The following is a 13,288-nucleotide window of genomic DNA, read 5'->3' as shown; positions in this document are numbered from 1 at the left end:
TGCACATGGAGTTGAAAATTAGCACTATAACACTTTATAGTTTACTTTAAACAATGCATCTGGTTCATCCAATATGATTGTGATGGCTATGTCAAATAAAATAAACATCATAATAACATAACATAACCATAAATGTATACGCTTTATATCGGTGGATCTCCTCAAAGTCATGGGGCCTGGGGACCCCCAAGGGGTCCTTTGGGAGTGAGGGGGTCCCATGCAAAATTAGTGAATAGCATCTAAATCTATTTAGGATAACTAGGCTACTTTAACCCTATCGGCTATTTGAAAATAGCTTGTCTGTAAACTCACAGTGCAAGATATGAGTATAGATCAGATATTGGGGGGGGGGGGGGGGGGGGGGGGGGTAGTGTTTGAAAGATGTTAACAACTCAAATCTCTGGCACAAAATATTTGGGGGTCCTTGACATGAAAACGTTTGAGAACTATGATGTTTCATACAATGAATCTGACTGTCAGCATCTCATACTGTAGCTGCAGTGATGCTCTCCATCCTCCTCGCATCCACGCATCTCCAGAACAGAGCCGCGCTGCGCGCTGTGCCGTCAGGTCTGATCCGCTCATCCTCATCCCACCTATACTGGACTCTGGACACGACTGACACACACATGCTCCTCTCTGCCTCTGCAAGGTCCTTGTTAGAAGAACGCAATGGAAATCACTCGAACCGCCGGGAAAGATTGGTTCCACTGGTGAAGGTAAGGTTAAGGTACCCTGGGTTTCTTTCGATTTCTTCTTTGCCTTTTTACGCGCGCCGAAAAAGCAAGCCGCAACAGTGTTCGCGCACCGGTTGGTTTGTTTCACCGGGAGTGAAACAAAACGGACTACCGATTCTGAAGCAGTTGAGCGAGAATCAATTCTGATCAAATGGACGGAACGCGGTACATTATTTAAACGCCATCAGCTGAGTATCTCGGGTGAAGTACGGTAAACCCATAGACTATTTAAAACAAACGTACGCGAGATGAACACTCACAAATAATTCCCTTTGAACGCTGCAATTAGTTGCCTATACTTTCAAATTCGTCTTGTGCGCACGTGCTTACTATCTGTGTTAATTGAGTGGGTTCAGCAGACGACACCGTCGTACTACGGAGTGTAAAATGAATCAGGTTTACTAAGTCAACTCGGGGTAGCCTCGGTCCCAGGCTACTCGGGGTTAATTCATCCTGGACAGGTGATTGGGGGTGGCCGGAGGGTGCAAAAGTTGCAGCTTCTTCTATCAGTGTCCACTGTCCACTCCATTTTATTCCCTTCACTATTTGGCTTATCGCAGAGCCTGTCTTAATATAAATTCCAGTATATTTCTCACTTTATTTATTTGATAATTGTATTCTGATGATTGTGGTCACCCAGCGGTTTACTTTGACCCCTCCCCTTTCCTTCTACACCAAACCTCTTGGCTGAAAATAGCCCATACTGTAAGCAAGCTCACATTTATGAGTTTGAATCCTCATCATCTTAGCTTTGTAGAGACACTATTTTCACTGCCTTATGATATGCACAAAGCATTATTACTTCCAATGATGTTATCAGCCGCTGCCTACAGTAGGCTATATACTATCTTTTCCCAAGGAAGCATAGACAACAACCTATAATATAGGTTGTTGTATCAGTATCAATGAGTAACAGGTCCAGTGTCTCACGCACATATAACAGAAGCACTCTGATATACGCTTGAGATTATGCAACATGAACAGGACTGGAACAGGCGTTGACCTTTCCGTGCGTTAAGAGTGCCCACTCTTCGCTCTGTGTGCTCGAGGAGGCATGTAGGACAAGATTTATCTTCTCTCATATCACAGGAGTCCGTCTGTTGCCCGGGGTCATCTGAGCTCCATCTGATTCTGAGCGCTGTGCTCTTGCTCTGCTCTCTCAGCTGTGTGTGCGCGTGTGTGTGTGTGTGTGTGTGTGTGTGTGTGTGTGTGCGTGCACGCGTGCATGTGTGTGTGTGCATGGCCGCATGCATGTGATGTGCATGCGTACTTACGTGTGTGTGCACTACAACTGACAGGACACACACACACACACACACACACACACACACACACACACACACACACACACACACACACACACACACACACACACACACACACACACACACACACAACAGAGAGAGATTGTGTGGGGGGTAGGGGGGCAGGTGCTCAGAAAGAGAATACATATGTTGTGGATGTGACTGGAAAATCTAACTCCACAATGTGTGAAGCCTTATGGGTATTATATTGCCCCAACGATGTGTCTTCCTCTGTTGGCGGTGAGCATCGAGCTGGGCTCGGGGGCATTGAAACAAAAGCCACGTGGTTTAATAGAAAAATCTTTCATACTGTCACATCCCAATCACCTGAATCCTAAATCCCCCAGTCCCACCCTCATCACTTGCTTCCTAAACCCCTTTGTTGGTTTTCATTTGCCACAGAAGCAATTCCTTTTCCAGCACCGTGCACAAATGTCATTATCGCCAACACGTTTGCAACCGAGCTGTTTTGTCCTGGTAACGAATGCACTTGCGCTTTGGATTCACGGCTCTTCAGACCTGCCAGATGCACGTGCAATGTGTATTGTAATGTTGCTGATTCGATTCCCTGAGGATTTCTATTTTATTGTATCCCTTTGTAAGTACCATTGGAGACGTGAGGCTAGCTACAGTAGTGTATACAAAGTCACAAGTCCACTCGCGGCAGTTGACAGAATATGAAGGATTGTGGAAAGAGAAAGGGGCACTTGGACATCTATTTGCATTCATCCGTAGAGACTCAGAAGAGACTTGGTCTCCAGAGGGCCAGCGACTGAAATAAATGGTCTCAGATGACTGGAAAGCAAAATAAAACCTGTCACTGGGGTGTCTCATACACACAAGAGAGTGTACAAATGTATTAAAATTGACCCATACTGATCCACCATTTTAGTAGTCAGCTAGCTGTAGACCACAGTACATGGGAAGACTCAAATGTATGGATTGTTGGTGGGCTACTGCAAGACAACGGCAAGAAGTTTGGTCAAAGTTTCTCTCTGTATAAGTTTTGCATTGTGACAGTCTAAGTTGCAGCACAACTACGACAGCCAGGGTTTTTTATTTTACAAGTAGCCATACAGTGTATGCATCTAATTATTTCCCAATATAAACACATAAAAACACACAAATGTGAGAAATAGATGTGCTAAAATAAGCAACATATCTCTATCATCACGACTTTTTCAGGTTCAATCATCACTGATAAGTAAATGAGAGCACACATCCACCCATATTTACATTTTATTTTGTATTATTACATTTTTATCCCACGATTTTGCAACCCAGTTTTTTCACCCAGTCCCAATTATCTAATGTAATCCTGGGTGCAACACTTCCTCTGCCAACCTGGGGGGGCAGCGGACTGACCTCATGCCTCCTTCTATGCATCCAAGCTGCTTCTTTTCACCATGTTATTTCTGCATGGTTTGTGATGTCAGTACCTCACTCCTTTCTCCCACAGAGTAAATATCTTTCGTTTGTTTTTCACTGCTTGTGATTAATGGAAGATCAAAGGCATATCTCTGCTCAGCGTGATATATTCCTGAGGATAGAACTCTGCCAGGAAAACATAAACATCATTAATGAACAAGAGCCAAACCAGGAGAGAATGACAAAAACATGGTAGCGAGGCAACAGGGGAAGTCAATATTTAGCTTAATTATTCATATTTGTATATTTACCTATGACTTGATGGTGGATCGGGCCACTCAGAGTGATGGCAGCGCAGTAGTGTGTTTACGTGCCATCATCAGTCTGGTACAGATGGTCTAATGGATGCAGTCACCTTTTTCTAAATCCATTTGGAAAATCACATCTCTTGTAGCCCAGAGGCAAAGATGTCAGCAGTCCACAGCAGAACCTCTTTACTCATCTAGACGAGGACAGCTATTTTCAGGGTTCAATTTGCCTCTGCTTTTGATATCACCCCCCACTGGTCATTCATTTTTCTCACCGGTGGGCTGGTCAGACTGAATTAAATACACAGTTCCTTTTGGAAAATGTAGACTGTTTGATATTTTTCATATTTATGTTTGATAACATCATCACATTTTAACAATGTTATTAAAAGTGTATGTTAACTACATTAACCCTGGTGTCCCTATTTTGGGCAACAGACAGAGAGACAGGCAGGCAGGCAGGCAGGCAGGCAGGCAGGCAGGCAGGCAGGCAGGCAGGCAGACAGACAGACAGACAGACAGACTATTCTGTGCAATTTCAAGTTAGATGTTTCTCAGGAGAACTTGACCAAATAACAGGGCAATTACTCAAGGTGTGTAAAAACAACTTACTGAACATCACTCATGACAGAAGATGGAACCTAAGCAGAGCATTTCCTTGAAATTGCATGTCAGTCTCATGTCAGAGAGACAGATATGAGTTTGGATGTCAGGGTGTAGATGTATGCAGTATGTGTAGTATGAGATATATAGGCTATATACTTTTTTCCAGGTACAGAATTGGAGAGCAATGTGAATAAATATTCATCTCTGCAAAATCAAGTTGTCTGCTGAGTCTGCCTACCTATAGCACCTTCCTTGACACTCAAACTAGACTATTCTACAATGTGTACCGCATACTGTAAACGCGTAATGTGAAATGGTGTTCCACTGTTGCGGTGTGTACAAATGGAAAGTACATTGTAAAGCATACAGTATTTGAATGATTGGTAAGGCTAGAAACTGTGCTATATAAATGCAGTCCATTTAACATTTAGGATAATATTTCCTTAAGCCCTGAGGCTGATTCTACAAATGCCTTCTAAATCAGTAGCCACTCTCAAGGCCTTTACACACCACACGTAATGCTTCTACACACATTATCAGGAGATCAATAATCAGTCAATTCTGAAATTAGACTGATTGATTCACTCTTCAGTTTTTTATCTATAGTCTATAGCTAATGTCAGCCTCATTAGCGTCATATCAAATGTAATATATTTGCTGCTTGAACAGAGATTTTCATGACATCACATGATGAGTGGTCCCTATGCAAACCCAAACCCCTCTTCTTTCAACTGTTGTTTCAACAAATTCTAATGGTTTTAAATCACTAAACGATATACTGCTGGTTGCTCACCACCCCGCTGTATGAGCTGAATCAATGAATATCCATTCTCCAGTCCTCACCCTTCTATCATCCTTCTTTGATTTATTTATTTAATGAAATGCTGTAGGCTATATTGTATGCTTTAAGCACTGTGCTTCTCTGTAATGTCAACCCACACTGAAGCTTCTGTTCTTGTGAGGAAGGTTCATTAATGTCAAAGTCAATGTGTTTCTGTCTTTGGCAGTGTCCGAGTGGAAGATGTAGGGCCAGAGGAAGGGGGTGCAAGATGGAGTGCTCCTGGAAGGCTGTACTGCTGCTGGTTTGTGCGTCTCTGGGGGTCCAGTACACGGCCATCCGTACCCTGAAGGACTCGCTGTCGGGCCCCTGCCAGGGAGCCTTCCACTGCCAGGCCAGACAGCACAGAGGTGGGACTCGACTACATTATCAGCCAGCCACGCATGTCGCCCGGCTCAGACCACACTGCAAGGGGCTTGAACTCTCACAGCATTCAAAGCGCAGCATAATATTATATTCAGGCATCTATTGCTGTACATTCATACATCATGCAAAATCGATTGCATTATGGCAGCACACTCACAAAGCAAATCACCAGCAGAGGGCATACATAAACATTATCTGCACCATAGGATTTCAGCATAACAACGAGTGAGTAGTAATATTTCAGTAGCTGTGGGCAGTGGGTTCTCAGGAAGAGGATGGCACCGTGCCACCCTATTGAGCCCGAAGCAAAGAACATAAGAAAGATAAGAAGATCAAAATGATAAATCATTAAGCAAGGGAATTCCCATTACACGATGAAGAGGGTAGGATAGAGCTATGTAATATCTGTGATTCATTTGACAATTACCCTCCAATTTATCTCCATTAATCCTCTCATCTGGTTTGTGTGCAAGAGTAACACATTCCCTTGCAATCAACCCATCATCAGCAGTAATTAAAACATGTTGGCTGTCTGTGCTATATTTAGAGATCCACCATTTCTTAACTCCAAGCAAGCAGCAGCAGATAAGCATCTTAATCATGCCTGTTTACCTTCTACATTATTTAGGTGTTATCTGGCAGATGCTGTATTTGACTCTCCCGCAGTGTGAAGGTGATCAAAACGAAGATCCTTTAATCGCCGTTTATCTGTGCCTTAATGTGCCCTGCCAAAAATAAGAAAAATAAAAAGGCTATATTAAGCAAAATTTTGCTCATGTTCTGCAAGGAAAGGAAACATGAACATAATTGTCTCCACCAGGCCGAAGGCATGGGTAGAGAGTATGTTTTGCACTCCATGTCTCCTTCCCTCCATCCGTCCGTGTACTAATCTCCGGCACCGTTGGCCCGGCAGATGCCAAACTCTGCACACACACTCGCTGGATGCCAACTACTAACCTCTGCCCCAACTTCTTGAGAACGGCCTGTCATTCGCACCCATGATATTCATTTCCACTGCTACGCGGACGACACCCAGCTCTATATGCCATTAAAACCAGGTCCAGGAAATATGTCACGCATACTGGCCTGCCTATCAGACATCAAAGACTGGATGACACAGAACTTTCTCCAACTAAATCAGTCAAAAACAGAGATTATATTATTCGGCCCCCCTAGTTTAACGCTTCCACTACACGCACAACTTGGTTCCCTCTCCACCAATATCACTCCTGCAGCCCGTAACCTGGGGGTGATTTTTGACTCAGACCTCTCGTTCAAAAAACAGGTTACAACAGTCGTCCAATCCTGTTACTTCCAGTTAAGGAACATATCCAAAATCAAGCCATTCCTCTCAGCCCCGGATCTCGAAACTGTTATTCACGCTCTCATATCATCTCGTCTTGACTATTGCAATTCCATCTACTCTGGCCTTCCGAAGAAAATCACATCCCGTTTACAATTAATACAAAACTCTGCTGCTCGACTACTGACAAATACAAAGAAACGGGACCATATAACACCAATACTAGCAGATCTGCACTGGCTGCCGGTGAGCGCTAGATGTGACTTCAAGATCCTACTAATCACGTTCAAAGCCCTAAATGGGCTAGCCCCTATTTACATCCGTGATATGCTATCCCTCCCTGAATCCGGGCGCACCCTCAGATCCTCGGATAAGGCCCTTCTGGCTATCCCTCGCACTAATCTAGTTACCCGGGGTGACCGGGCTTTTGCCGCTCGGGCACCCAGACTGTGGAACACACTGCCAGTGCACATTAGGGTAGCACCATCCGTCCCGTTATTTAAGTCACGCCTGAAAACCCACCTTTATACTGAGTGTTTTTTAACTATTTAATAGCCAATTGTACATACATCCTTGTTTTGTGTGCCATTATCATTTTGTTATTGTGTGTTTCTTGCTGTTTTAATCTTGCTCTGTGCAGCACTTTGGAACTATGTTTTAAAAAGCGCTATACAAATAAAGTTCATATCATATCATATCATATCATAGCGCCACTATGAGGCTGAGTTTTGCTACATTACTCGTACAAATTTTATCCATAGATCACACAAATACAGTAGGTATACACTATCTCTATAGTCATGTGATCAACACGGATCTGTCCCATTTCCAATATTCCATCCCGATTGGCTAATATTGCCTTCCAAAGCTTGTAGGATTGGTCTGTTTCAAACAAAATGCCACAAATCATGAACACAGCGTGCGATTTCTGTGAAATTATACAGGCACATTCCCACAAGGCCGAGGACGACATGCCACTTACATTTTGTTTAATGTTTACCCACAATGGAAACAAGCCTTTGGCTTTTTTGTCGCATCCAGTTGGCATTTTTAACTTGATGTACTGCTGTACTTAAATATTTTTTCAATAAACTATTGTCAATCAATAAATCAATCAATCAATCAATCAATCAATCAATCAATTAATCAATCAATCAATCAATCAATCAAATCTGTCAATTTCATCACAGTAGTTAACTAGAACTGCACTCTGTCGACCGCTACAAACTGTCAAATCTCAGCTTCTCTGTGAAAGAAAAACATGAATTACCTTCATGTTCTTCTGTTGAAGAACTGTTGAAGAACATAAAGGAACATGAAGGTAATTCTATTTAAGCATTTCAAATTCATTCTTTCGTTACGTAATTAACAACAATCAATTACGTAATGTTGTAATTAATACGGATGAGTGACGGCTTTCGATGGTGACGTATATGTCGATCAGTGTCAGGTGGATTAAAGGAAATGCCTCTATGTATATTTATATGTAATTTGTAAGTTGATTAGCGGTATACTGTGGTTACTTTGCATATGCCCCGTTTGATGCGTATGTATCGTAGCAGCATATGACGTCAGGGTATAACTGGTACAACTAGCTCTCAATGATGACGTAATAAAGATGTGGATTAAAGGACCCAATGCCAGGGTGTAATTGGTTTTCGATGGTGACGTAATGACGATATGTTTTAGTGCCGGGAGGATTCAAGGTAATGCCCTTATGTATACATGTATGTAATCTGACACCACTGCCATATCAAGCACAAGTAGTCATTACGTCATACGCTGGCACGGCGCATACACATCAAACGGCGACATACGAAAACGAAAACGATTACTTGCGCGCTCTGCTTGCGCAAGTAATTATTTTACAGCGGTCTAAAATATGCAATGCAATAACTGCAATAGTAGTATTTGGTCTCCCTGCTCTTCTATTGAGACATAAAGATCCTGTGCTAGGGTATGACTATTGAGACATTTAGATCCATGTGGTAGGGTATGACTATTGAGACATTTAGATCCATGTGGTAGGGTATGACTATTGAGACATTTAGATCCATGTGGTAGGGTATGACTATTGAGACATTTAGATCCATGTGGTAGGGTATGACTATTGAGACATTTAGATTCATGTGGTAGGGTATGACTATTGGTCGGCATTAGCCTGAAGCTGAACATTCAATTTCTCCCCTGAGTAAATAGGTTTGCTTTATTAGCTCAGTGGTGAGAATGTCATCACTTGCGCAGGGCCCCCGGTTTCAAATCTATAGGGTAGCTAACATTAGCGTCCTCAGCAATACCATGGAGTTCCACATAAACAGCATAAAAATATAACAAACCCCATTGTCTACATGAAAGTGACTGTGGTGGCTTCCAGCGTGTGGCAATCGTTTATCAACAGACAAAAGACGTTTCTTAGTTTGTGGGCGTTGCAGGGGAAGATAATTGAGGATTAAGACGGACAAGGAGGTATACTCACATAGAGCGTTGGGAAGTTCCCTGCAAAATGTTAGCTATGGTGAGCTCTGATATATCCTTTGGTTGTATATTGATTGATTGATTGATTGATTGATTTTTATTATATTTTTTAGTTTGTTTTGACAGAAATGCATAGTATTACTTGAACATGTAAATATCTGTCAAAAGGATAACACAATAAAGCTTGAGAACTTATTTCCATTGTGGTCCTTTGAGTGCAAATTGTGTGTGTGTGTGTGTGTGTGTGTGTGTGTGTGTGTGTGTGTGTGTGTGTGTGTGTGTGTGTGTGTGTGTGTGTGTGTGTGTGTGTGTGTGTGTGTGTGTGTGTGTGTGTGTGCGTGCGTGTGTGCGTGCGTGCGTGTGTGTTGTTTTTTGGAGGATGTGTGGTAGCAGAGACATACAGAAAAATAAAATCAATAATACATTCATACAATTTAAACATTCTAGATTGCTTGATGCTAGAATTTGGGGAAATTAAATGGCTAACATAAAGATGAATGACTTTTACTTCTCATGGACAATGTTCTACCAAGATTCAATCACCAGCACAAATTATGTATTGGTCTTTTAACACTTAATCCATAAATACTTGCTCACAAACTTGTCACAATTTGACGCGTGATTTGAAGCCTAAAAAGGGCATAAAAGGGCTTTTGGGGCTGCCCTTGTGCCACAAGTTTGGGAGACTTCTCCACCCACTCACTGTCCTGTCTAAAAAAAACATCAAAATGCCATAAAATAATATTTAAAAAACCAACACAAACATAGGGCCTCCCTTCTTTCCTCTCTGCCTTTCAGACTCCAGGTGGAGAAGCCCCTGTGATGACGGTTGGTTGCCCATCAAGTCATCAAGGACACACATTCTGCTGTTCGCCACCACACGCAGCGGTTCCTCCTTCACAGGCCAGCTCCTGAACCAGCACTCGGGGGTCTTCTATGTGTTTGAGCCCCTCTACCACGTGCAGCAAGCCTTCACTAACTCCAGCAGCAGACTGCGTCACGCAATGGACCGCCGAGCCCTGCTGGGTGCCTACAGGGACCTGCTTCTTAACCTTTACACGTGCGACCTCAGCTTCATGGAGAATTACATTCGCCCCGAGCCTCAGGACCACGTCACGGGTGCCTTCTTCCGCCGCAGCTCCAGTCACGCCCTCTGCTCCGCTCCCGTGTGTCTGGGAGGTGAAGAGGAGTCGTCCAGTGGGCAACCAGATGAAATCTGGTGTCCTAAGAAGTGTGGGGCACTGAACCTCACCCTCGCCTCTATGTCGTGTCTTTCCAGGGGACACATGGCTATAAAGACGGTGCGAGTCCCCGAGGTGGCGGACCTGCGCACCCTCACCGAGGACCCTCGCCTGGACCTCAGGATCATACACCTGGTGCGGGATCCAAGGGCCATCCTCGCCTCGCGGATGGTGGCGTTCTCAGATCAGTTCCGTGCCTGGAAGATCTGGAACGCCACAGGACGCCAGCCCCGGTACGTGGACCTGTCCCAGATCACCAGTACCTGCAAAGACATGGCAGCCTCGGCGGCAACAGGACTTAGAAAGCCCATGTGGCTACGAGGCCGCTACCTGCTCGTGCGCTACGAGGACCTGGCCTTCAACCCTGAGGACAAGGCCACGGAGATCTACAGGTTTGTGGGGTTGGAGATGGAGGACAGGGTGCGCTCCTGGATCGCACAGAACACCAACAGCAGTGTGTCCTCTCCATCAGAATGGAACTACAGATACTCCACCAGCAGAGACTCTAGAGCGACAGCAGAGAGCTGGAGGCTTCGCCTGGGCTTTGACATAGTGAGGACTTTGCAGAATCTGTGTAATGACACACTGGTCCTCCTTGGCTACAAGCAGGTTCAGTCTGCAGCTGAGCTCAGAGATATGTCCCATAGTTTAGTTGAGCCCTGGACATTTCAACCCGTGTTATGAGTGTAATTTATTTTCTCAAAACAAGCACCAATAACTTGAAGCTCACGGTGCAGCTGTTCGTTCATGCGCCTTTCCAGATTGTTCTGTGCACCGTTCGTCCATGGACATTTCATCCTGCGCATGCAGAGTTTGTCCATGGACGTTCTATTGCGTGCATTCTCTGTCCGACCATGGAAGTTCCGTCCCGCACATGTGGCGTACATCCATGGATGTATTGTCCTGTACGTGCGACATTTGTCCTGAATTTGCCATGAATACCTATGTATGGCTGTCTGGCCAGCGCCGGAAAAAGGGTCAACCCGTCGTGGCATTGTTTCATTTCAGTGTTGTGCTTTTCATACTGCCGTATGAATGGGATTTAATTTATTTATAATTAATTTTTGAATATTGCAGACTTTGTGTGGGTTTGTGTGGGTTTGTTCTGGACAGTGTGGGTTTGTTCTGGACATTAAGAGTGCACCTTACAAGGATGTGAGTTGTTAGAGCACGCAACCATGCAGTTTTAAAACAGTTCTGTATTGATTAAAAATAAAGTATGTTGCAGTTTGTGTGAAATCTGCTCAGAAATCATTCTGTATTCTTGGCTTGTTCAACAAAACTATGAATCCTGAACAATGCTCAGATCGATTTCCTCTGACTACGTTTGCTATTGTTACTGTATGCTTTCAATTGTTCTACAGTGTAGGAACACTGCAGGTGCAGGTGCATTTGCAAAGTGAAGTTGTACAAATGAGATGAGATGAGATGAGAAGTTGATTATTTAGAAATAATCATACTTTTTTGCTAAGTGTCTCTCTAATGAATTTGGATTGTCTTAAAGGCAAATGTGATTCTCATTGATGTGGGGAATACACTCAACACAATATTGACTCCAGATAACACCTGCTACAAATGCGGCAGGCATCTCAAGCTAAACGAGTCTCAGGCATCTCAAGCTGAACAAATATATTGCTTACATGATTGTTTAGACTTTAGTTTAGACTAGTATGCAGTGGCGTCAACTGCTACTTTATGGCACTTCTTTAGCAGAATATACCTCAGGCCCAGAGATTAGACAGCTGTGGGTACTCTGCCAGTCGCCCCATTTGTAATTGGCCTTTATGTCTAAACAGAAAGGAAGCGTGCCATCGCCAGTCACCACTCCATTTATTACAGAGTAGAGCTGCTCTCTTGAGATAAATGGTGGAAGTGTTTTTTTGTAGAAGGAAATCATTGCATGAATCATTGCAGAGCCATTGATTGACTGATTCTAAACCCTTTCAAAATGTGAGCTTTGTATCCTCTCATCCTCCCAAGAGCTGTGAGCACCATTGCCTAAAGCCAAAGAAAAGCAGACCAAGATGGGAAGAGTGTGCAGTCTGAATGGAGCGGTCATGATTCACTGAGGGGACTGCCCCCCCCCCACCCTTCATCTATAGCTGCTGACAACAGGGATATCTCTCCGCTGCCCACAGAATAGATCTACAGATCCAGCTGAATAGAAACAGGATTTAAGATGCGTGGAGGAAAGAAGGGCCGTCTTTCTTTGAACTTAATCTGCAAGGATACACAAACGGGCCATAAAGCAAGGGTTTATGACACCCAGGGAGATGTGCTTCATTGGCTTTTCCATTCCCCCGCCCTGACACACAAAGCTGCAAGTAGCCTGAGTCAGCCGTCAGCTAATCACCCATCTCTTCTCACTCGATGCCGGCAACCACTTTCTGTCTCCTTAACCCTACTGACAAATTTGGGCCTTATCGACGCTGGCGACGAATGTTGCTATCAGATGCAATGCTGACAGTGGGAAGTGGAAATCTAGGATGTATGTGGGGGTGGATCAGCGGTGATGGATTTATATGTGTCCGTGGGTGTATGGGAGATTGGAAGAGGAAGACAGAGAGAGAAGGGGAGAGAGAGATAGAGAGAGGGGAGAGAGAGAGGTCCAATGGAATACAACAACCACCTTAAATACTACTAATCATATGTGTATTCCTGCACCTTGCCGATGTCAGTATATTATGTAGGCTACCTAGAACGAGAGTATTGAGTGTACATACAGACCGAGCAGATACCTTT

At 43.9% G+C, this 13,288-nt stretch overlaps 1 protein-coding gene across 1 annotated transcript; it reads left to right on the top strand.

Annotated features, from left to right (window-relative positions):
- Nucleotides 1–643: 643 nt before the first annotated feature.
- LOC306923272 (carbohydrate sulfotransferase 1) lies at nt 644–11,488 on the top strand. Its single transcript, XM_079501304.1, has 3 exons — nt 644–719; nt 5,331–5,511; nt 10,104–11,488. Exons 2-3 carry the CDS (start codon nt 5,373–5,375, stop codon nt 11,228–11,230), a joined length of 1,266 nt encoding a protein of 421 aa, XP_079357430.1. The 5' UTR covers nt 644–719; nt 5,331–5,372; the 3' UTR covers nt 11,231–11,488.
- The last annotated feature ends 1,800 nt before the right edge of the window (nt 11,489–13,288 follow it).

This window comes from Electrona antarctica (genome assembly GCF_951216825.1).
Source record: "Electrona antarctica genome assembly, chromosome: 5".
NCBI lineage: Eukaryota > Metazoa > Chordata > Actinopteri > Myctophiformes > Myctophidae > Electrona > Electrona antarctica.
Note: the sequence above shows the minus strand (reverse complement) of the source record. Positions and strands in the feature narration are given on the sequence as shown.

Excerpts from the sequence above, each read along its gene's own strand:
- LOC306923272 (XM_079501304.1), top strand. The coding sequence starts at position 5,373 with ATGGAGTGCTCCTGGAAGGCTGTACTGCTGCTGGTTTGTGCGTCTCTG. Across the intron at positions 5,512-10,103 it reads CCAGGCCAGACAGCACAGAG|ACTCCAGGTGGAGAAGCCCC; the intron begins GTGGGACTCGAC and ends TCTGCCTTTCAG.